Here is a 23,760-nt window from a genome sequence, read left to right as displayed (position 1 = left end):
TACACATTCATTCCATTCATTCACTTACTCCTTTTCTCATCCACCCATCCATCCACCCACCAGCCCAACCACCCACCCATCCATCCACATACCCATCCATCCATCCATCCATCCATCCATCCATCCATCCATCCATCATCTAACAAATAAAATAACAATAATTACTTAACAGTGAATTATGTCCTCAACTACCCAGCATATGAATTAAAACACACAAGCACCTCATATACCCTTCCTTCCTCAATTACATTCCACTCCCTACCTCCAGAAGTATCTGTTTTGAAGTATTTATCATTTCCCTGAATCTCTTTGTACTTGTATTGACACTACATGTGCACATATCCTGAAACAATATAGAGTGTTGTACTGCATGTTTTATAACTCTCCCCGTATGATGGCATCCTGGTTTTCCTCAGCTTGCTTAGTGTACTCAACATTAGGAACTGACAATCCCCCCCCCCTTTGCTACTTACAGCTCTGGTTCATTTCGTTTGCCCTGTCGAATAGGGTTACATCGTATGAGTATACCATTATTTATCATTTTTTCTCTTGGTAGGAATAGAGAGCGCCCCCCGTTCTGTCTTTATTACAAACAATACCGATATGAACATGGCTCTTGCCTGTCTCCTCATGCACATGTGTGAGGATTTATCTACCAAAAGGGGCCATTGCTGGTTCTACACTATATCCATCTTCAACTTTATTAGCCATTGCTAAAGTTCTTTCCAAAGCATTATGTCCAAGAGTTCATGTTCCTGCTTATCTGAGTTGGTTGCGTTGGGCATTTTCATTTTTGCCAGTCTGCTGGGTATGAAATGATATCTCATTATGGCTTTAATTTGAATTTCCCTGATTACTTGTGAGATTGAAGGCCACTCTGTGTGTGTATCGTCCCTTCGGGTCTTCTCTGCTGTGACTTGTCTATTCATCTCTTAAGGCTGCGTTTTCTGTTGGGTTCTTTCAGCTTCTTATTAATGTGAAGTTCTCTAGGAGTCTTGGATATTCACATAAATATATATTTCTAGCCTTTGGCTTACAGTTTTTTGATGTTTCGTGGCTTAAAAACGCTCACTTTGTTTCCTCTTGAGTCTGTGCCTTTTTCTCCTTGTTTCAAGATCCTTCCCTGCTTTGTGATCATTAACGGATTGTCCAGTATTCTTTTCTAGCAGATTTAAGGTTTGGTTTTTCATGCCTTGGCCTTTAGTACCCTTTGAATTGATTTTCTTATTCTTTTCTTTTCTTTTCATTTTTCTTTTCTCTTTCCTTTTCTTTCTCTCTTTTTCTTTTAAAGTTTACTTATTTATTTTGAGAGAGAGAGACAGACAGACAGAGAGAGACAGAGAGAACATGAACAGGGGAGGGGCAGAGAGAGAGGAAGACAGAGAATCCCAGGCCGGCTCCACGCTGTCAGCACTGAGCCCGATGGGGGGGCTCCAACTCAGGAACTGTGAGATCGTGACCTGAGCTTAAATCGAGAGTCGGATACTTAACTCTTTTTTTTGTATTTCTGTATGTGGTTGTGGATGTGTATTTTCCACCTCTAGTAAATGAAAAGTCTGGTATTTTTTTCCCTTGTGGAAATTTTTTTTCTATTCTTTTTTCTTTTAATTATTTTCAATGAGTTTTGGAGGAATGGAGTCCAAACATCTCTACTGAAAAATATTAGCAAAGTTACCCTTGTTCTAAACACCTTATATATGTTACCTCATTTAATCTCCTCAACAACCGATGAAACAAACATTACTGTTTTTCTTTTGCGGTTGAGAAAACAGACAGAGAGGTTTGAACTTGTGAGCCTGGTCCAGAGTATGTGTTCTTCCGTGAACAGTGTCTGTCTCTATGGAAATAAAAGTCTCAAAATTCTTCAAAAGTTTGCCTCACTTCCCCTCCCCCACTTTTTCAAGTGTTTTATAAAGATGATATTTTCCCTTATTTTTTAAAATTTTAATTAACTTATTTATTCATTTTTTTCCTTTATTTTTTTAAGGTTTTTAATGTTTATGCATTTTTGAGAGAGAGACAGAGAGAGACAGAGCGTGAATGGGGGAGGGGCAGAGAGAGGGAGACACAGAATCCAAAGCAGGCTCCAGGCTCTGAGCTGTCAGCACAGAGCCCAACGTGGGGCTTGAACTCACGAACCGCGAGATCATGACCTGAGCCGAAATCAGATGCTCAACCTACTGGGCCACCCAGGTGCCCCATTTATTTATTTATTTTTTAATTTTAAATGTTTATTTGAGAGAGAGAGAGAGAGAGAGAGAGAGAGAGAGAGAGAGAACGAGTGGGGGAGGGGCAGAGAGAGAGGAAGACAGAAAATCTAAAGCAGGCTCTGTGTCGTCAGCTCAGAGCTTGATGTGGGGCTGGAACCCATGAGCCGTGAGATCATGACCTGAGCCGAAGCCAGACGCTCAGCTGACCGAGCCACCCAGGTGCCCCTCCTTTATTTTTTTGAAAGCCATTTCACTAGAGTATATCTGGACTTTGGTCCCTTCTCATATATAGTGTGATGCTTGATCTTGCCTTTTGTCTTTTGATCTAAAGACTGAAGTCTTGCCATCTGCTCAGGAAAACGAAAATCTATTAACTTTTAATCATTGCTTCTGAATTGTCCCTTCTGTGTCTCTTCTGGGAATACTGTCGGGCATCGATGGAAACTCCTGGAGTTGTCCTGTCTGTCTGTCCTCTCCCAGCATTTCTGTCTCTCTGTCCTCCTCCCCACCGAGTGCCCTTGACTTTACTTGACTGGTCTCCTTCAGGACGCGCTCTGTTGGCTGTATTTACAGCCCAGGCAAACCGTCCTGCTCAGTTTCTTTCCCTCCCTTGGCTGTTGGTCTAATTTCACAGAAGCCGACTGCTGTCACATCTTACTGAAATCACCATTCAGATGTTACCTCACTTCCCCCTCCTGTTTCTTGCGGCAGATCTCCTTCACAAAGAAGCTTTCCCTCTAGTTACTCAGAGTCACTTCCTTACCGGAGTCACCACCATTGCACGACTCCAGGAACCCTGCCCCAGGTCTCTCTTTAGTTTCCACCTGCCTCCTGCCAGGGGGACAGTTGAACTTGAACCTCAGTGCTGTCCCTGTGACTTTGGACTTCCAGATGTGGTGATGGTGGAGAGAGCAGTGCGTTTACCGATTGTTCTTCCCATCATGCTACCCTTGTTCATGCTAAAACTATTTGTTCCTCTCGAGGAGACACAAAATGTAAGGCATTCTAGACCTTGACCCCACCCCCGCTAACATTGGCCCTGTACCCAGCTCAAGCTGGACCCGTCGGTAGTTCTAACACGGTGGTTCATAAAGTGTGGTCCCTGGACCTGCGGCCATCATCAGCATCACTTGAGAACTTGTCAGACATGAACTTACCTCTGACCCTAGTAAGTCAGGAATTCTGGGGCTGGGGCCCAGCAATCTGGGTACCGCCCCGTGAGCTTGCTGTGCTCAAGTTTGAAGACCGCAGCTCCAACAAAAGCTGAAGCTCTCACCTTGTCTTCTCCAACTCCGTGTCACTGGCTGCTTTCTTTCCCAACATGCGTCCTGAGAGATACCTTTGAAAAATGTAAGGGTTCCCTGGAGACGTGGGTGCTCATTGGTCCCTAGCCTTGGTTTCCATGGTTACTTTTCATTTCACATAACTCAATATTTTCCAAACCGATTTGCCCATAGAATTCGTTGCTCCTGTCACCCGCTCTTGGTCCTGACCCCTCATCATATCTTTTCTCTACCCAACGCCAAGCCTCCGTACTGAAGCTTGTTGGAACCTGAACTCCAACTTCTATGAACTTACTCGTCACCAGGTAGACTGCTCCTGAGTGAGTGTTTCCATTGGGTTGAAGTCTCAGGGAAGAGTCACAGCTGCACAGTTGTGACCATTCAGACCACCAGGTGAGGTGGCTCGTGTCAGACGTGTACAAAGGTGGGAGCCTGGGGAGTCAGGATTTACCGCTAACTAGCTCCGTGAACTTGGGAACGTGACTTTTCCACAAGGCTCTTGTGGGGAGTAGATGAAGCCAGGTATGCATGATGGAGGGAACATGTGGTTTGTGGTGGGAGAAACTGGGTGCCTGCACTGGCCTCATTACCTACCTCTGGTCCTTTTTCCATCAGTAGATGGGGGAACAATAATAATCCCAGACAACATACGTATGCGGTAGTGGTTAAAGTTTTCAGAAAACAGAGGGCGCCTGGGTGGCTCAGTCGGTTGAGCCACCGACTTCAGCTCAGGTCATGATCTCACAATTGGTGAGTTCGAGGCCCGCGTGGGGCTCTGTGCTGACAGCTCGGAGCCTGGAGCCTGCTTCGGATTCTGTGTCTCCCTTTCTCTCTGCCCCTCCCCCACTCATGCTCGGTCTCTCTCTGTCTCAGAAAGAAATAAACATTAAAAAAAATTTTTTTATATTAAAAAAGTAGTACATGTGAAAAATTTCTGTAAGCCGCATTATACTACAAAACATTCGCTGCTATGATGTCAACCCCCGCCCCCTTCCCGAAACCCTGACCCCGTGTTTTCAGAGGCTCTGTCTCTCTGCCTGGTGCATAGTAGGTGATCAGAAAACTTGCTCGTTAAACCAGCAGAGCCCCAAAGTGCTAGGGCACCGCTCAGTCCCAAGGGACCTCGTTCCAGCTGACAGATAAGAAATGATTTGTAAGTAGCACACGCACTGTTTATGTTCTATCTTCCCCAGTATTGATTTGTTTATCAAAAATTTTATTTATAAAAGAGCACAAAAATATGCCAGCCCAAATTCTGCAGGATGTATCGCAGGTTCTGAATTAATGAGGTCCAAATTTATGACCGTTCTGAATTGTTACTTCCTTTTTCTTGCCCTGTCATTGCTTGGGGGTGGGGGTGGGGTTGGGGAGAAAGTGGCCTTGTTACAGGACAGGGTTCCCTCCCTCCCTGCAGCTCACCCTTCCAGACACCCCCTCCCTGCTGACCCCTGATGAGGATGCATTTCTCCAGGTACTAGAGGCTGGTTTCTGGAGCTGTGACATAGCTTGAAGCCTCTTAGCCCAGCTCCCATTCTATCAAATAATCCCATTCTATCAAATTCTGGGTTGTGACCGCACTATTTTACAGCGAGAGAGCTCCTTTTGGGAGGCTGTGGACCCTGAGGAATGGGTATCTATTCTAGAGTGGAGGGCATCGCAGAAATGGTGGCAAGATTCTCTTAAGTTCCTGAGGGGCTAAGACAGTGCTCTCAGAGTTTGTAAGCCCAGACCCTCACCAACGGAATCAGAACCCCTGGAGTTGTGTCTGACATTTGCATTCTTAAAAGCTTCCAGATGGTTCCAGCATGCACCTAGGTTTGAGATCTGCTAATTGAGAGGGTGCCCTCTTAAGAAAAAAATGTGATTTGGGTTGTCTTTGCAATTACCAAGCAGCTTTTTCATTAGAAATTTATTTTACCTAGTTGTATTATAAAACTGACCTACTTACTAAAGGGGGGAAAAACTTGGAAAATATGGAAACGTTGAAAGGAGAGAAGTAAGACTCAAGTTCCAATGATCTGAGGGCAGTTGTGAGTATCAGATGTGTTTTCTTTCAGTTTTTTTTTAATGCGCTGGTTTGAATTTTTTACGGCACTGTGGTCATATTTGATATAGCATTTTCTGTCCACTTTTGAACTTACCATTACGTCTTAGGTACTTCTGCACATTGTGTTAGTTCCAGGTACAGTTTTTAATGCACTCTTGTACAAATACGACAAAAATGTGGCTCTTCTCCATTTTCCTGTGTATATACCTCAGGATGGCATTTACGGAGTCCTTTCTTTCTTTACAACACCTGCGTTTCAAGAACATTTGTGAAATCGTGTTTTGAATGTCAGAAGAGGAATGTATCTCTCTTTCTCTGTGGATTTCTTCGCCCAGGGTCTGAGCCCGCGCCGACCTTTCCTCGGTCCAGCCCCGCAGGTAGATGGGCACGTGGGGCTGGCACAGAATAAGATCTTATTGCAGAAAAGTCAAGAGGGGAAAGCAGTAACTATTTTCCCAGTGTTTTACAACCACCATTCTGGATCTCTCCTAAGCCGTGAGACTGTAGTTCCTTAGGATGTGATGGGACTTCTAAGCAGAGGCACATACAGAGAGCTGTCCCCACCAGACAGACCCATGCCTCCGTGCTTCGGAAAGAGAGGAAACCAATGACTAAGGCGAGATGGAGAAAGAGGGAAGCTAGGGCAGAGGTGACGATGGTCGGGCAAACAGACTGATGTTCTGGTGCGCTCGGCCAGAAATGCCAAAATCTAGCCACCTGTTCCTTTCCCCCCCACTCTGTTTTCCATGTAACCTTCCCAGAATTGTCTTTGTTGTGCAGTTGCGTATATATATATGTGTGTATATATATATATATATATATATATGTACACACACACACTTATATGTGTATATACACATATAATATACATATATATGTGTATATACACAATTACGTATATATGTACACACGTGTGTGTATATATATATATATACACACCTACGTGTATATATACTTGATCTATATACTTTTTATATACACTGTATATATATTACACGATATACGTGTTTATAAAATGATATACGTATTTCTCCTTGACGGCTGCTACCTTCTGACTCAGCTGCTGGTTCGGAAATGAACTTCCTCACTGCCTCTGGGGGAGCTGCAGCGACGGGTGCCCATGGGTGCACCAGGTAACTGTGCCCCGTCTTCTTGCAGGACATTATGGGAAGGATACCCACCGAAGTGGAGGACCCGATCTCCATAACTTCATCTCATCTGGATTTGTCACGTTAGGAAGAGGACACACGAAGGGTACAGTGGAAACCATTTTTTACTAAAATACAGAGGTTGCCTAGGGGAGCCCCGAGCTGAAATGGGAAGGTGATGTTGGAGGAGGCTAACGTTCCGGGACAGGAATAAGTTGAGGGGGGTTCCCCTTGCAGCGTGGCCTGGTGACATATGTGGCTTCTGACGGGAAGGCGGGTCCCAGGTGTGACTTTTAGAGGGCCCATAGACTTGCAAGAGACGCCCCCCCCCCCCAGCCCGCCCCTGCCCCGTCCCCCCAGCGGGAGGGACCGCAGGCAGAGTGGCGAGAAACCTTGCCGGCAGATGCGAAGCGTGTTCTCCTCTTGGTTCTTCCTCCTTTTCCTTTGTAAAGCCACATTTTATAAACCGATGTACGTCAACGGTCCGCACCGTGGGTTTCTAAGCCAGCGTGCATGGCGAGAGTTGCTGTGTCCTACATGTGTCTCTGTACACAATCTCTCTGTGGTGTGGACACAAAGGTAGAGGTCACGCAGCCCTTCCGACCTCCAGAGGAACGCTAACGTGGCATTTCTGCTGAGCTGCTTTATGACCTAGCCGACAGCTTGCAGAGCATCTGTCCGGGGGTGGGAGGGGGGGGGTGTATGGAGTCCTCGATTCTGTCTTTTGTTTAAACAGAGCCCTCCTAGTGTTGTGAGCATTCTGTCCTATCAAATAACTGAATCCCTGACTCCTCCGATTACCTTCCTGACACCTGTGTACTGTTATAGACCAACTGTGAATTCTGTTGTAGGGATGGAACGATCCCTGTCTTCTTCCGCAATATGTGTCTCTTTTAAGTGTGAGCGAACAAGGAACTTCGCGAGTTTTTCGTACATTCCATGCAACGACTTTTTAAATTCCCTGTGTGATGTTTGTTCACCCTGTAGAGAAAAAAAAAAACAAACAAACAAACAAACAAATCTGTATCTGTGTATGTATTTTCTGTTGTGTCTCTTTGTGTCTAAATAAAGTTTATTGAGGATACAGGTGGCATTTGTGGCTACTCAAAGTCGCAGAATCAAACTGGGACCAGAAGGGCGGTGGGGCTGCACAGTTAATGGATGAAAGACATCATCCTAGTCCTACGCATATCGGCTCAAACCTAGGACGGCCAGCCCCCACGTCATCTGCTTGGCGATAATCACCTATCGCTGTGAAACGAACACATCTGAAATGTAGCGTTTTAAGACAATAGCAAACACATATCATGTCCCGTAGCTTCAGCGGGTCCCGAATTCGGGGGCAGCTGAACTGAATGCTTCTGGGGTGGGCGTCTCTCACGAGGTTCCTGGCGACATTGCAGCAAGGGGCTACCTCATCTGAAAGCTTGACCGGGGTGGAAGGACCTGCTTCCAGAATCGTTCATGCACATCGCACTGGCTGTTGGCAGGAGGCCTCAGTTCCTCCCCGTGACGTTCTCTCCATGAGCTACCTTGTGTGTCCTGACAACATGGTGGCTGGGCTTCCCCAGAGTGGGCGATCCAAGAAAAAGAAAGAAAGAAGGCCGCGTGTCTATTATGACACCAAGCCTGTGGGTTACATTCTGTCATCTTCTCAATATCTTCTTGCTTACACAAGTCAGCTTTATTACAGATGGCGGGGTGGGGGGGGGAGCCACACAGGGATCTCTGGGGGCCATTCTGGGGGTTGACTACTGCACTCCTACTTCAAAGCTACAAATATGAATTTTTCTTTCTTTCTTTTTCTTAATGTTTATTTATATTAGAGAGAGAGAGAGAGAGACAGGGTGTGAGCAGGGGAGGGGCAGAGAGACACAGAGACAGAATCCAAAACAGGCTCCAGGCTCTGAGCTGTCAGCACAGAGCCCAACGCGGGGCTCGAACCCACGAGCTGTGAGAGATCACGACCTGAGCCGAAGTCGGACGCTTAACCGACTGAGCCACCCAGGTGCCCCCAAATCTGAGTTTTCCCAACAGAACACAGCAACTCTTACCAAGGCTTTTCAGCTGCAGTGGTTTCCCACCCTTACCCCTATCCCTTGTAGGTGGTCTAACCTGAAATGTCAGCTCATCAAAAGAACTATTTATGTATATATAAGTGTTTAATATATTTATATATAAATATAAATATTATATAAAAACTATTTATATAAACTATCTATATATAAATGTTATAAATATTACTTATATATTATAAATATAAATACTGTATAAAACTATATATATAAACTATATATATATATAAATGTTATATATATATATTATATGTATATAATGTTATGGCTTGGGGCTCATACATTCATTCAACAAATAAATATTTCATGAGGCTCGCCATGTGCTAAGCAATATTCAGAAGTCGATGAAACGGAATCTGCTTTTGTGAAAACTCCTATTCCGTTGGGCGAAGCAGACAAAATAAATTCTCGATGATTAAGAGCAGGGGGAAAACCGAAGGCCGCGGCAGGAAGCAGCTTGGATAAGGGGGTAATTGGGCAGAGACCCGCATCCCAGGCAGAGGCAGCAGGAAGGCTCTGAGGTAGAAGCTTTGTTGGGGTGTCAAGAAATACAAGGGGGGGTTGTATCCTGAACGAAGCAGGATAGAAAAGGACGAGAGTGGGGGACATGGGGCCGCAGCCAGACCATGCGTTTATCAGGCAGTGGACACAAAGCTGCAGCGTAAAGGGGATTCTCTATCCCTGTCTGTCCTTTGGGTCTCAGTCACCGGGGAGACTGTACCCTGTCATGGGTGTGGGGCTTTGCTGATGCTGGTTGCTCGCCCTGATCTTAGCTTGCCTGCGTCTCCCCCTCTGCATACGTGGCGGGTCCCCCAGCCACACCCTTACCAGATCCTCTCTTCCGTTCCCTTCCATCAAGGCCTCTGAAACCTCCCCTCTCCAGGAATGTACCCTGCGTGTATTTTCCAATTGAGAAAACAATTAAAGTTTCATGAGCAAAGAGACTGGGGCTCGGGGAGGAGCTGAGGAAACGGAGTCCCCCCTTCTGATATCGGGACTCTTTCTTTGCACACAGCCTGGGTCTCTGGAAAAGGGCCAAGCTTCATGCTCCCTTCCAGCAGAGCAACCCAAAGCTCGGCTCTGAGTGGTGCCCATAAGGCAAGTGGTGCCATGTTAATGCCCCATGGGAAGGTAGCCACTCCAAATTGTATATCATGTATGTTTCATTCCTTTCTTTTTCTTTTTCTCTTTATTTCTTTTTGCTTCACCCCTACGGCCTGCTGGGGACCTTTTCCTTAATTCCCACTTTCCCTTCTTCCTACTACATTGGCATTAGGCCTTCTGATGGCACCCGGCTGCCGTGTGGCCCCACTGTGACGCTCAGAACTAATGGGGTAGCTAACTCCTGCTTTAGAAGGTAATACCATCGCATTACCAACCTGCATCACTGAACTGCACAGGTATTTCTATCAGATTCTGATTATCTGAGAATCGTGCATTGACCGTCCCTATTCCAAACGGTGTCTGGAACCTTCTCTGGAAGCTCGGATGCCTCCAGTCCTGTCTGCCATGTCAAAGGCCCCAGAGGCATTGTGGAGAGAGAAGTGCACTCTAGCTTCGGTGGCCGCTCCTCCAAATTCAGAGAGTTGGGGGTTGGGGATGCTATTGTAGAATGAGATCCATAGGTGCACAGGGAATGAAACCCTCTGAGACAAAGCCTAAACAAGGGGATGTTTTTTGGCTAATGGGCTTGCAAAGGTGAGGAGACATCAGAAGAAATGGAAATCTGGCCTTGGGGGCTTCATAACCGCCAAAATCCCCTGTTCCATCTCTGTCCTGTTAGGAGACCCCTAGGGGACCATGCAGTCATTGGTCAACCTCCTAGGGGGCATAGCACCGCCTTGGGCTCACAGGTACCACACTCTGTACTGATGCCCCTTTTCAGGACTTTCTAACTGCCTGACTGTGCTCTGCCTTTTATAATTCTCACTCTTCCCTTTCTTCTTCTTCTCCCTCTTTTCTTTGAAGTTTATTTATTTTGAGAGGGGGAGGGCAGAGAGAGAGAGAGGGAGAGAGAATCTCAGGCAGGCTCCGTGCCGTTAGCGCAGAGCCCAACGCGGGGCTCGATGCCACAAACCATGAGCTCATGACCCGAGCTGAAGTTGGACGCTCAACTGACTGAGCCCCCCCAGGTGCCCCTGTTTTCTCCTTCTTCTAAGGAGCTACTTCTCCATGTGCCCGCTGCTCTGATTTCTTCCTTTGACCTCCTCCCTGCCGATGCCTTAGGAGAAATGGAAGTCAAGGCCAAGGAAAATGCGGATCAGAGTGACCATGAGTTTAGACCAAGTTCCCCCTAAAACCTTTCCTCTGTTCATTAGATAGGATCTCCCCGACCCCCACGCAGGACCCCAGAGCTGTCTTTAGGGAAACAACATCTCCGAGGCTGCCACAGTGAAATCCCAATGATAAAGGCTATTTGCCGAACACTTACAATGTTCCGGCACTCTGACATATGCCGTCTTATTTTCACCTTCATGACGACCCCGTGGGTGAACTCTTGTTACCCCCTTTTGCTGGGGAAAGAGAAGTCAAAGTAGAGCAGTTGAGTAATTTGCATGAGTGAACGTCACATGGTCAGTACTGGCTCATCCCAAATCCAGTCCTGTTTCCAAAGATCATGCTCCCAGCCACCACACACCCTACCTGTTGGAGAAGGGGGTGGGTGGCGAGGCAGCGTATGGGCAGTGGTTCCACAGGACGCACACGCGTGGTAAACACTCCATAGCCAATGGTTGTTCTTTTTAGAGGCACACATCTTGCAAGGTAGGAAGTCACGCCAAAAAAAGACGGGCCTAGAGTGGGCCACCGCCACTGGATTAGCCGGGGCTGTCCTTCCAGAAAGGAAGCTCAGTCTGCTCAGATACGTTTTCAGGGTCTGGCTAAATGAACACACTTTACGGGGACCCTGTTCCGCGTCGGCATTTTGGTGAACAGCTCAGTCGGGCTGGTTGTTTTGGAGTCTGATCAAAAGAGCTGGAAAGATTCTTTTCCAGGATCCCCCGCGTGTCAGTATCGTTAATTCCAGGGATCTCCGCCTGTGTGTCCCAGGCCATGCCAGGCCGAGGCCTTATGGGCCGCGGTGGTAGCAATGCCCGCAAACGCATGGCGGCTGTCTTCTGCACTTGGGCGTTCCCTCCTCTGCTCTTTCTCCATATTCGCCGGGCCTTTCCACCGTGCCAGGAACCACATAGGCACACGCGTGCGTGTGGGTGTGCACGAGAGAGAGAGAAAGAGAGGGAGAGTGTATGTGTGTTTGGGACAGAGAGAGAGAGCCCCGCAGCCTTTACTAAAAGGTAGGCGCTCCAAAGTCACTGCCCCTTTGTAGGAGGCAGACACTGTCACTCATGGTCATTCGTTCCTTCAGGTGAGCACGTACGTTGAGCACCTGCTCCGTGCCAGACATCATCGTAGCCACGGAGGATGCAGCAGACAATCTTACATGCCAGTGTGAGATGTTAGAAAGAAGTAAACGTATGAAGTATGCCGGATGGAGTTAAGAGCTATGGAATAAGACAAGGCAGGGAGAGGGAGGGAGTTGTAGTTCATACAAGAGCATCCACAAGGCTTCAGAGAAAAATGACATCTGGGCACAGACTGAAGGAGGCAGAGGATCAAAGCCGTCTGGATTTGCGGGGGCGGGGGCCTCAGCACATGGGGCCCGTGGGCCATTTAAGGATCTGGTTACCATTCTAGGCAAGATGAGAAACCAAACGTTTTTGGCTTGAAGCGCTAGGAAGCTGGAAGTCTCCGGGAGGGACAAGGTTTAGGCAGAGGTTTGGGGTGATGTGAACTCAGTCTGGCTCCCTATTAAGTTTTAGATGCTTATTAATCAGATCATCCATGCGGAAACGTCAAGTTCAGGAGATACATCCAGGTTGGGGATGTGAATGTGGGAATTTCCGGGGCGTGAATCTGGGAGACCGCATGACATCAGCTAGGGAGAGTGTCGCCTCCAGGTGAGCAAGGCTCCGGGAGGAAGCCGCTGGGCACCCAATATGGAGAGGCTGGGGAGATGGGGAGGGTACCTAGGGAGGAGACTAGTCTGGAAGCAAGGAAACCAGGGCAGTGTGTGTGGCCTTGGAAACTGAGTGGGAAGCAAAGCAGGTGTTCCCAAGGGGGACAGTGATCAGGTGTTTAAGACACAGAGAGGTCCAATGAGCCGAGGCCTGAGCAGTGACTCCTAGATGCGACCTGGTAACACGGAGGTCGTCGGTGAGCTTGGCAAGAGCAGCCATGGGGAAGGCACATGTGTATCTGATGGAGGAGACACACGTGTGTCTGATGGAGGCAAGAGAGGATAGATGATGTCTGGGCTGTGCTTCTACGAAATCGAGGCAGACCGGGTGATGAGAAGACCTGGGTTTGTTACACCAGCCTCTTTACTCGGGGATGCGTCTGAAATGCCCCGTGACAGAACGCTGTAAAAGGTTTTTAAAGTAAGAAAACAGGAGAAGAGGAATAAGAAACCGCAGGTGCGGACGACCCTGTAGAGTTTTGTTGTGAAACGGGATAGGAAGGAGGGCGGTGGCTGGAAGGGAGCGTGATGTAAAGACAGTTGTGTTTTGTTTTAAGATGGGGGAAGTCACAGTGTATCCACATGCTGATAGGAATGGTCCAGCGGAGACGGGAAAATCGGTGACGTGGGGCGGGGGAGGGTGTTTCAGAAGTGGTGTCCTTGGTAATGGGATCTACCGTGTAGGCGGAGGGGCTGGTCTCAACCAGGAGCCAAATCCACCGGAGAAATCCACCGCAGATGAGAGGCAGAGAGTATACGGCCCCGGGGTCATGCAGGTGGACATATGCCATTGGTGCTCGGTGACTTGGAGAGGCAAGGTCATCAGCTGCGAGTGAGGGTGAAGTTGGTCAACCAACTCAGTTTGCCCCAACTGGTGCCATCTTAGTTTGGTCCCAGGGGAACGAGACACTTGGTCGCCCTGATGAGGACACGCGAGCAGGCCCAGCCAGCGTGGCTTCAGAGCATCTTTGACACCCACCTCTAGAGCCCAGAGACTCAGACTGAGCTGGCTGCTGTCTGAAGCTGGCCATGCCCAGCCTCCAGGTGCTCAGAGGCCGTGGGGCTTCCTGGAGATCAGTTGCAAGAAGCTGACCATTCCAGAGCCTGCGGAAAGACCCTTCGTGGGTCTCCTCATTCTGTCTAAACGATGCTCCCTGGGGACCAGGCTGGAAACGGCCCACCCCACCGCCCAGCCAGCCCGGGCGTGGGGTCTGAGGCAGAGGATACGGCAGGAGAGTACCCGCTACATCCAGAAGAGCTGGAGGCATCCGAGCAGGTGCTGAGATCAGAGCTGGAAGTGACCAGTTCAGGAGTCTCAGCAGGGAGGGCAGTGGCGTGGGTAGCCCTGGCCAAGTCCCACAGAGGCTCAGGTCCCCAGATCTAAGGACGAGGAGCAGCGATCCAGAGGGAGGGTGCCGGACTGGTGGCATGTGCCCCCTGAGCAGGGGATGAGGCCGGAGGTGGGTCCTCACAGGGACCCGTGTGGACAGGTGTTAGCCAGTGAGGAGTCTGGGTCAACATTCTACCAGGAATAGGAAGCCAGGGCAGGGGAAAGTGAGGACCGGAGCCTTGTGGTCAGCGTGGTGGCTGGGAGGTGAAGTGTGAGAGGGGGCAGAGCTTTTGGTAATGACAAGGTCCAAGGGGTAACGTGGGAGTGGGTCCTGAATATAGCAGAGAAGCCAATCAACACTGAGGTCAGGGAATTACTTCTTCAGGCCCACCCAGAACTGTCCTTCTCGGCTGCCTTCCGTCCGTCCTGGCCCGAGCCCCATGGCGGGGCTGAGCCTCATGCGGCCCTGACCCTGTGCTCACTTCTCCCACCAGCCCGTTTGTCAGGTGCCACCACGGCTGGCATACAGGGTTCGAAATGTGGTCTCCTCTTCTAGAAAAGAAAGAATGGGTGGGCAGGCCACGCCCCCCCACCCCCACGGTTTGAGCAAGAGGCTGCAGACCATCCTGTGGATTGTGGCCAGGGGACCCCCGAACCATATGGCTAAAAAAAACCCAGCGCAGTCATTTTCACACTCTGGGAGCCAGGGGAGTGAGTGGGCTTCGCTAAACCCAAGGTGTTCGAAGGCTGGGCTCCAGATAAAGCACAGAGCTCAGAAGGCATCTGGTCTCCATGGCAACAGAGAGCCGGGGAAAGTGCAGTAGCAGGGGAGAGGGAAGGCTGGGTCTGGCCGGCCTGAGATTGGCCTCTGAGAAGCCTGTGCCACCTGGGAACATCCTTGCCTGGACTTCTCCATAGGTCAGGGTGGGCGGGAAGAACAGGGAGGAACTCTTGGGTTCTGGGCTGGGGGCACCACAGATCCCAGCTGTCTCCGGATCGCTCCGATCTGGGCCATGGGACCGCTCCCTTGGTATGCTCTCGCTCCTGATTAATGGCTGAATCCCGGGAACCAGGCTTTGACTCTGTGTGCTCAGCCTTAGTCAGTGGTCTTTCCCATGATTCAGGCCAGCACGCATAGGCTGTCCCTGAGCCTCCCACTCAGGAGAATATGGGGTATCAGTGTGGTTCCCTGTTTTCTTAGAATTGAGTCAACCTCACGCGGTGGTTAATTGGTTAAAATGGACTGCGTCAGAAGCAAAGACAGATGTGCGTGAACGGTGAATCCATTTCTCAGCATCACTGCTCTTCAAACAGGAAGAAATAAGGCGGAACAAAACCCAGGGCAGGACCTTTGAAAGCTCTCAGTTGGATACTTCCATTTGTGAGTTCAGCCATTTTGGTTAAAGGCAGCTGTTCCACAATTTGCTCTTTCCTAAGTTGGTCCTGCAAACAAGAACACCCATGACTGCCCCCCCCCACCTCCAAGAAGCAGAAAGGGTGCTATGTCCCTCCTCAGTCTTACTGAGGACTCTGTCGTCACCCAGGTTAGTTTTGGTAGCAGTTAAACCTTGCAGAGGATGCTGAGGAACACGATACCCATCAGAGCCAACTTTCTGAGCCATCCAAGGGTCCACTTCTAAGGTAGGCCCACCCTACTCTCCATGAGAGACCCACTTTGAGGCCCTGAGGAAGCCAATTCATAACTTGGCCATCCTCTCAGGTTCACCGTGTTCTAAGGGCAGTGCTTGGGTCAAAATGGCACACACGGGCAGGCGATGTGGCATCTAAGTCGTCACCCAACCCACACTGCCTCAGCAAATCATGGTGTTGAGAACAATCCCCATTCATCAGATCTTTGCTGAGTCCTGGACCATACATGTCCCTATTTAAGGCTTGTCTGTGGGCCCGCTGCCACGGGCCCACAGAGGCTACTGGGCCATGCTGGAACAATCCTCTGGGCTGATGTGAGGAGAGGAGAGATAGTACAGGGCAAAGGAGGGGTCAGGATGCACTGGGAAGTTGCCTTGGGAAATTTCAGAGTCCAGAGTGCTAGCCAGTACACTATGGTGCCTTGGGAAATTTCAACTCGCCTACAGGGTACATGTATCTTCTACTCAAAAGAGGAGTAACCCAGATGGATGTCTCCGGCAGTGAGGCAAAAGGGATGTCTTGTTGGCACATTGACATCAGTGAAGCATCGCTCCTCAGCTTCTGCCAGCCTGACTCCTTTTCTGCTCAGGCGGGAGGGGAGGCCCAAAGAAAGCCTTCAGCACCCTGAATCTTGGTGTGTCTTTAAGTCCCCATTGGGAGAGGAGAGAGGATCAAGCTCTTTGGTTTTCCCAGAGGCTGGTGTGCTCAGAGTTCTACCAGCTCTGGGCTGCATTCTGCTTATTTTCTAATCTCTTGCTAGTGCCAAATCTGAGTTTCCTCTTGCCATGACCCATGGCTCAAGTTGGCCCCAGGGGCAGGTTTGTGGCCAGCGCAGCCTCTTCCTGGCATTGGGCTTGGCACTGACTGGTCATCCACCTTGGGAATCTTCCCTTCTCAGGAGCCAGCCGTTGGCAGTTGGCTTCCTCTCGTTCTCTGCTGCTCACTGCCAAGAGTCTCCTGAACCCTGACAGCTTAGCTGATGGGGCTCTCAAGTCCGGGAGAGTGCTGGGTCACCCCTACGCCAGCAGGAGTCTGTGGCCAGGAGGTGGCCTCTCAAAGAACGGTTGCCAGGATTCATGGCGGCCCCGAAGTGGGACGGAATCCTGATGATCTCAGTTCTCAGGACACCACTCTCTGGAACATAACCATATAACTCTGGGACTCCACTTCTGTGCAGATCATGGATGAGGCAGGATAAGGATATCCCAGCTCTTCCTGCCTGGAGTCATGGCCTCAGCCTCGGTCTTCCTGCCCTCCAGACAGTGATGTAAACTTCCCTCATTAGATAGTTCTGGAAGAAGGAACGTGCCGAGAAAGAGAGAGTCGCTGGAGTCAGACGGGTTCCTTTACTCCTGCTTCTGTCCCATGCTAGCCATGTGACCTTGACTTTTGTGACATCCATCTTATTATCCATAAGATATTAGTACCTCCTACCATGCAGGGCTGCTGTGCAGGTGGCACGAGATAACATGTGCCAGAGTGCAAAGCACCAAGCAGTGGTAGCTTAAGATGCTGGAGAACTTTACTGTTCAAGGGGTAGTCCTGGCATCAGCATGTGGGCATCCCCTGGGAGCTGGTTCGAAATGCAGACTCTTGGGCTGCAGCCCGAACCTGCTGATTCTAGAATCTGCATGTTAGCAAGATCTCCGGGCTATTCACACGCACCCGAAAGTTTGAGCAGCACTACCCTGGGAGGCTTTAAGTGCAGTCCCCCACATGGTCTTCAAAGTCACCTCCATTTCTGAGATTCGCTGGCCGTGAAGTCGCCGCATACCGAACGCCACGGTGTCTTGCATCTGGGGAGGGAAAGAGTTCCTCCCTAAGAGGAGTACCTGAGCTCCGAACAGGGATGCAGAGAGACCTCCTAAGACCTGAGCGACCTGTCCCAGATGTCGGAATCACAGGGGTCTGTCCAATTCGGGGGAACTTAACTATGGGTTGAGCGAGGATGAGAAAAACAATGCCAGGCTTCCTGAGGTATCTTCCTTGCCAGACAAAAGGGAAGTGCCATAAAATCGATCCCGAGGAGCGTGGGGGAGGATTTAAAGAAGGAAAGCCTTTTCTCCGAGTGGAGGAGACCTAAAATGGCCCTCGTGGAGAACCCGAGGTAGCCCTCGAAGGGCAGGAAGAATGTGACAAGAGTGGGGCAGGGTGGGCATTGTGGGTGGGGATGCCTCGGGAACAAAGACACGGAGAAGGGAAAGGCCAAAGGGATGGGACATAGGACCCCCTTTACTGGGGTACAGGGAAGTGATGGGGCCACGGGACGCCTGTAGGAGGCAGCTGGAAATGACCCTGGAAAGGTGGGTTGGAGGCAGTGTCCTAAATCCTCCCAGGGCAGAGGAGGACAAAATAGAGGCTGAGGTCAGAATTCTAGCTGGTTACCACTCTCCACCTTCTCCTGTGCTTTTCTACTCCCCTCCTGCCTTTGAGAGCAAACCTAAACCAGGCACACACCAGGCAGGTCCCTGCGCGAGGTAGACGCCTTCTCCCTGGGCAGAGGTGGACACAGCCAACTTAGGGGCAACTCCCTGCCTCTATGTCCCCCCACCAAGCGTGTCCTCCGGGCGTCGATCCTGGCGCAGCTGACCGCAAGGCTGAAAAGGCATCGGGTGGGCTCATGGAGCCGGTGTTCTGTGGAGACTCAATTACCCCCTTACCTGTGGTTTTTCTGACTTAGTTTTTTCTGTGTCAGGCCTCAGTTTCCTCAAGCAAGCCAGAGCATTGAAGATTCAGAAGGCCCTTTGTTCTCTGAATGCCCCCGAGTGTTCTCAGAGTGACCTGTTCTGCCCACGTTCTACATGCTCTATATGCGTAAAGACCGTCGGGATATGGGCCTGATGCTGGAGGGAGGTGATTTTATTTCCTGAGGTTAACAGCAGATGGTTCAGGGTTCGTACCTGAAGGCCCTTCCACCAGCGATGCATAAATGTGCAATCGGGCTCACGGGGGCCAGAGCTCATCAAGTATTCATTCCTTGAATAGGATGGATGTCAGACTCCTGTTATCATCATCATGCTTCCCAATGAATCCTGTGTCTTTTACCCCGGGAGAGTAATTCTGGGGGAGCATAATGGTTTTCTGGTTTTTTTTGTTTTTTTTTTTTTTTCACTAAGAGCACTTGAACGCAGATGCCCAGACCCTGAATCCATTCAACTGAAATGGATGGGGCCGATGGGATGGACACCAGCTGCGCCCTGATTGAATCGCGCGACAGGTTTGACAGAAACTTACGTTTGTGCAGATGAAGGCAAGGGGCCCTCAGCCCGTGGCCCCTCTGGCTGCTTCGGGGCTCAGGCAGAATCCTGCTGCTGCCCTTGGTATCTTTCCTCCCTCGCCACCCACATCCAAGTGCATTACCATTCCGTTCCGTTCCGGTCTCCTGACCTTGCTCACTACTTGCTTAATCCAGCATCCTGGTCCATGACTCCCTCCCTTTGCATTTAGACAACTCTCAAAGACATCCCCCCACCCCCGACCCCTGAATGGAATTTCATGCTTGTCCCCCGCGTCCTGTCCTCTGCTGAGCCACCAGAGTGATCAACCTTATTGTAACTGAATTTAACCTGATTTAATCCAATGGACCTAACCTAACCTGAAGCTTAGACCTCTTGTCACTCTTCGCTTTACAAAACCTCAAAGGCTCTCTGCTGGAGCCAGAGTCCTAAATATTAACCCCGACACTTCAGAAAGGCACTTGTGAGTCATAAAAACACTGAGTTCAAAACTCTTAAGCGGCAATGTGTGTATACCCTTCCTTCCTTCCTCTGTCTCTCCGTTGACAATGTGACCCAGGAACAGAGCAAACACGCGGCATTCAAGGCTTGCACCATCTGGCCCCCCGCTTACTGCTGGAGCCCCACCTGTTCACTGCACTTCAGTCAGAATCGGGCTCCTTCTTCTTCCCTCCCTAGGAGCTGGGCTCAGACTGTTCCTTCTGTCTGGAATGTTCTTCCCCTGTGGTCTTTATTAGACCAGCCTACTCATTGTTCAGCTCTCTGCTTGAATCTCCCTTCTTCAGGTTACTCTTCTTGGCCATCAAATGGAAATCCGACCTTCCGTCGTAGTTCCTAATTTCACCCTTAATATTTCCTTTCCGTACTCTTCAAAAAATTATTTTTAATTTGTGCGATGCCTTGCCTGATGCCTGTCTTTGCTGCTAACCATGTGATGAGGCACCTTGTCTGGAGGTGTTTACCATGTGTCCCCCGTGGCTAACACGGTGCCTGGCACACGGTGTTCAGTGAATATTGTCAGTGAATGAGTGAATGAATAAATGGGTGAATGAGTGAATTGAAACACTACACGGGAAGTCAGGAGACCTGTGTTGTTGCAGGTGAATGTATGGGAAAATTCCTTCCCCTCTCAGGTTGCATCTCTCTACCTGGAAACTTCTCGAAGATACCTTCTGGTCCTGGGGCGCCGAGGTGGGCTCAGTCGGTTGAGCCTCCAACTTTGGCTTACGTCATGATCTCACGGTTTGTGGGTTCGAGCCCCACGTCAGGCTCCGTGCTGACAGCTCGGATCCTGGAGCCTGCTTCAGATTCTGCGTCTCCCTCTCTGCCCCTTTCCCGCTCACGCTCTGTCTCTCTCTCTCAAGAAATAAGTAAACATTAAAATTAAAAAAACAAAAAACAAAAAACAAGAGACCTTCTAGTCCTGATGTTCTGGGACTCATATATGTGTGTTGAAGCACAGGGTGACAAGTGGAAAGGTAGTTCCCCGTGACCTGAGTCGTCTGCAGAGCTGTTCTCCACCCGCTCAGACCTCTGTGGGAATCGATACTTCGTCATTTTTTGTTTCACAGATCTTCTTACGACTGCAATCATATGCTCTTAAATTCAAAAGTACAATATAGTCATCACTTCGCACCTTGCTTTTTAAACTTAGCACAGCTTGGATCTCATTCTAGATCAATCTTCCCTCCCGCCCCCACCAGTGGCTGCCTAATAATTCATCCTCTCATACCATCATTTATATAATCGGTATTAGGCCCACTGATTACGTTCTTTTTACTGACTTCTAATCTTTTAAATGTTTTTATTAGAAATAATTTCAGGCTTACATAAAAATTTCAAAAATAGGTTAAAAATTCTCCAATTTTAACATTTTATTACATTTACTTTATCTCTCCATAGAAAGATAAATAGATATATGTAACATGTCACATATACATTTAATATCATATGACACAAATATAACATCATATATATATATGTTTTCTAAAAATACATATATAGGTTTTTTAAAGTTTACTTATTTATTTATTTTTTAATTTTTTTAAATGTTTTTATTTATTTTTGAGACAGAGAGAGCATGAGCAGGGGAGAGGCAGAGAGAGAGGGAGACACAGAATCTGAAGCAGGCTCCAGGCTCTGAGCTGTCAGCACAGAGCGCGAGATCATGACCTGAGCCGAAGTCGGACGCTTAACAGACTAAGCCACCCAGGCACCCCCAAAATTTACTTATTTATTTTGAGAGAGAGAAAGCATGAGTGAGCACGAGCAGAGGAGGGGCAGAGAGAGAGAGAGAGAGAGGGAGAGAGAGAATCCCAAGCAGGCTGTCAACACAGAGCCCAATGTGGGGACCGATCCCATGAACCGTGAGATCACAACCTGAGCTGAAATCAAGAGTTGGATGCTTAACCAACTGAGCCACCTAGGCGCCCCTATATATAGGGTTTTTTAAAAAACATTTGGGAGTAATTTGAACATATGATGGCCCCTCTATCCCTAAATACATAAGTAAGTAATTCCTAAAATCAAAAACATTCTCTTACATATTCACAGTATGATTATCAAAACAGAAGATTAACATTGATGAAATACCATTACCTAATCTACAGTTTTTATTTCAATGCATCACTAATGTCCTTCACAACAAAAGAAAAATGTTTTTCCTGGTCCAGGATCAGATGTTGTTAGCTTTATTTCTACATGTTTGAACACTTTGGTTGCTGTTTGTAACAACAGTTTCTCTACCTTTATGACCTCTGACGGGTTATATTTGTGCATGTGAGGGCCATTGACTTCTGTGTGTTAATTATATGTCCTGCTTTATTGTTTGGCTTATTTTTAATATTGACATTCCAGATTTTTATCATTGACACGTATCATATGCATATCATATGCATGTTGCTTCTCCTTTACCCCTGTGTCTCTAATTGATTTAGCTCATCTGACTGTATTGGCTTAACACCACTAGTATAGTGTTGAATGCTAGTGGAGATAGAAGGCATCCTAGCTTTGTTTCACTGTTAGAGAAAATGCTCTAGAGTTTTCCCATTAAGATACTGTCTTTAGGACCAAGGTCTGTAAATAGAAGATGGATGGATGGATGAATGGATGGATGGATAGATGGATAACTGATTCAGATTAATTCGTGTTAAAAATATCCCTCAATTCCTTAAATCAAGAATGGGTATTGAATGCCAAAGGCTTTTTCATCACTGATGGAGATATAATCTATGATTATTCTATTAGATCTACCAATATGGTGTATAATATTAATAGACTTCCTAACATTGACTTAACCTTGCATTCCTAGAATGAATCCCACCTGGTCATATATTATTTTCTTAATATTGGGTTTTGTTTATGAATGTTTCATTTAGTATTTTTTGTATCAATATTAATGAACGATAGTGGCGTATTGTTTTCTTTCTTGTGCTGTCTTTATGTTTCGTATCAGCATTATTAAAGCAAGTGTCGCTGGGTTTTTGAAGGAATTGGGAACTTTCTTTCCTTTTCAATGCTTTGGAACAATGCTCTGGAACAGCATTAGGACTATCCAGTCTTTGAAGATTTGAAATAATTATCTTATAAAACCATCAGGGCCTAGTGCTTTTGAGGGTAGCTTATTAGTAACTTTTTCTACAAGATATGTATTTTTTCCTATTTATTTTTGAAATTTTGGTATTTGTTATTATGTTTTGTTTGTCTGTTTTGTTTGTTCTGGGTTGTTTTTCTTTTCCTAATAGTTACCATTCAATGCTCCTTAGTCCCATGTGTTTAAATTTAATCTTTTTCATCTGGTTTATCTGTTTTTTGTTGTGGTTGATATTCTTTTTTTTTTTAATTTTTTCAACATTTATTCATTCTTAAGAGACAGAACATGAGTGGGGGAGAGGCAGAGAGAGACAGAGGAAGACACAGAATCGGAAGCAGGCTCCAGGCTTTGAGCTGTCAGCACAGACCCTGTCGCAGGGCTCCAACCCACAAACCACGAGATCATGACCTGAGCTGAAGTCGGACACTTAACCGACTGAGCCACTCAAGCACCTCTTTTTTGTTGATATTCTTTAACCTATGCCTTTTGCCTATACAACAATGAGTACATATATTCTACTGTCTTCTCCCAATTTTAGTTGGTTTATTTCTACTTTGTCACATATAGCACCTGTACATTTGTCATGAACCCTCTTACCTACCTGTGTTTTAACCTTTTAGATTTCTCTCAATCTCTCTCTTTCTCAATCTCTCTCTCTCTCTCTTTCTCTCCCCCATCTCTGCTCATCATTATTTTTCCTCTGAGGTTTGCCCAGTCATCTCTTGGTTGGATGAAATTCATCTCCCAATAGATTGCCTGAGAAGGGCTCATGAATACAGAATCCCCTAAATTCTGGTTCCTTGTTCCATAGCCATGATGCTTAAAGAAAAGTTTGACCGGTTGTAAAATTCTAGGTTTATACTTTCTCTCCTCGCGTTTTTGAAAACACTGTTGCATTGTGGCCTTTGCATGCTATTGTATGCTATTTTTTGAGAAGTCTGATGACAGTCTGATTCTTCTGATTTTGTAAGTTATTTGCTCTTTTTGCTTAAAAGCCTTGACCTTTCCGTTAGTTTTACTATGACATCACAGATGATCATTCTGAGTACGTCACCCAGGTGCCTTTTGGCCGTTCGGAATGTACCATCAGATCTTCTTTTGGTTTAAAGAAAGGCTTACATAATTGTGTTTTTATATAATAGTTTTCTTACCCAGTTTTGTCTTTCTTCTTAAG

General features: G+C 47.8%; 1 protein-coding gene across 1 annotated transcript in view; it reads left to right on the top strand.

Annotated features, from left to right (window-relative positions):
• Positions 1–23,760, top strand: part of SHISA6 (shisa family member 6) — a gene marked incomplete at its 5' end in the record, with an annotated part of 276,670 nt that overhangs the window by 122,775 nt on the left and 130,135 nt on the right. The window contains one exon of the mRNA XM_040452935.1: positions 6,699–6,794. Coding sequence (XP_040308869.1) covers positions 6,699–6,794 — 96 coding nt within the window. The remainder of the gene's footprint in view (positions 1–6,698; positions 6,795–23,760) is intronic.

Source organism: Herpailurus yagouaroundi, unplaced genomic scaffold, assembly GCF_014898765.1.
Source record: "Herpailurus yagouaroundi ecotype Mexico unplaced genomic scaffold, PumYag 208, whole genome shotgun sequence".
NCBI classification, from domain to species: domain Eukaryota; kingdom Metazoa; phylum Chordata; class Mammalia; order Carnivora; family Felidae; genus Herpailurus; species Herpailurus yagouaroundi.
The sequence above is the reverse complement of the archived record's forward strand: the minus strand, read 5'-3'. Positions and strand labels throughout refer to the sequence as shown.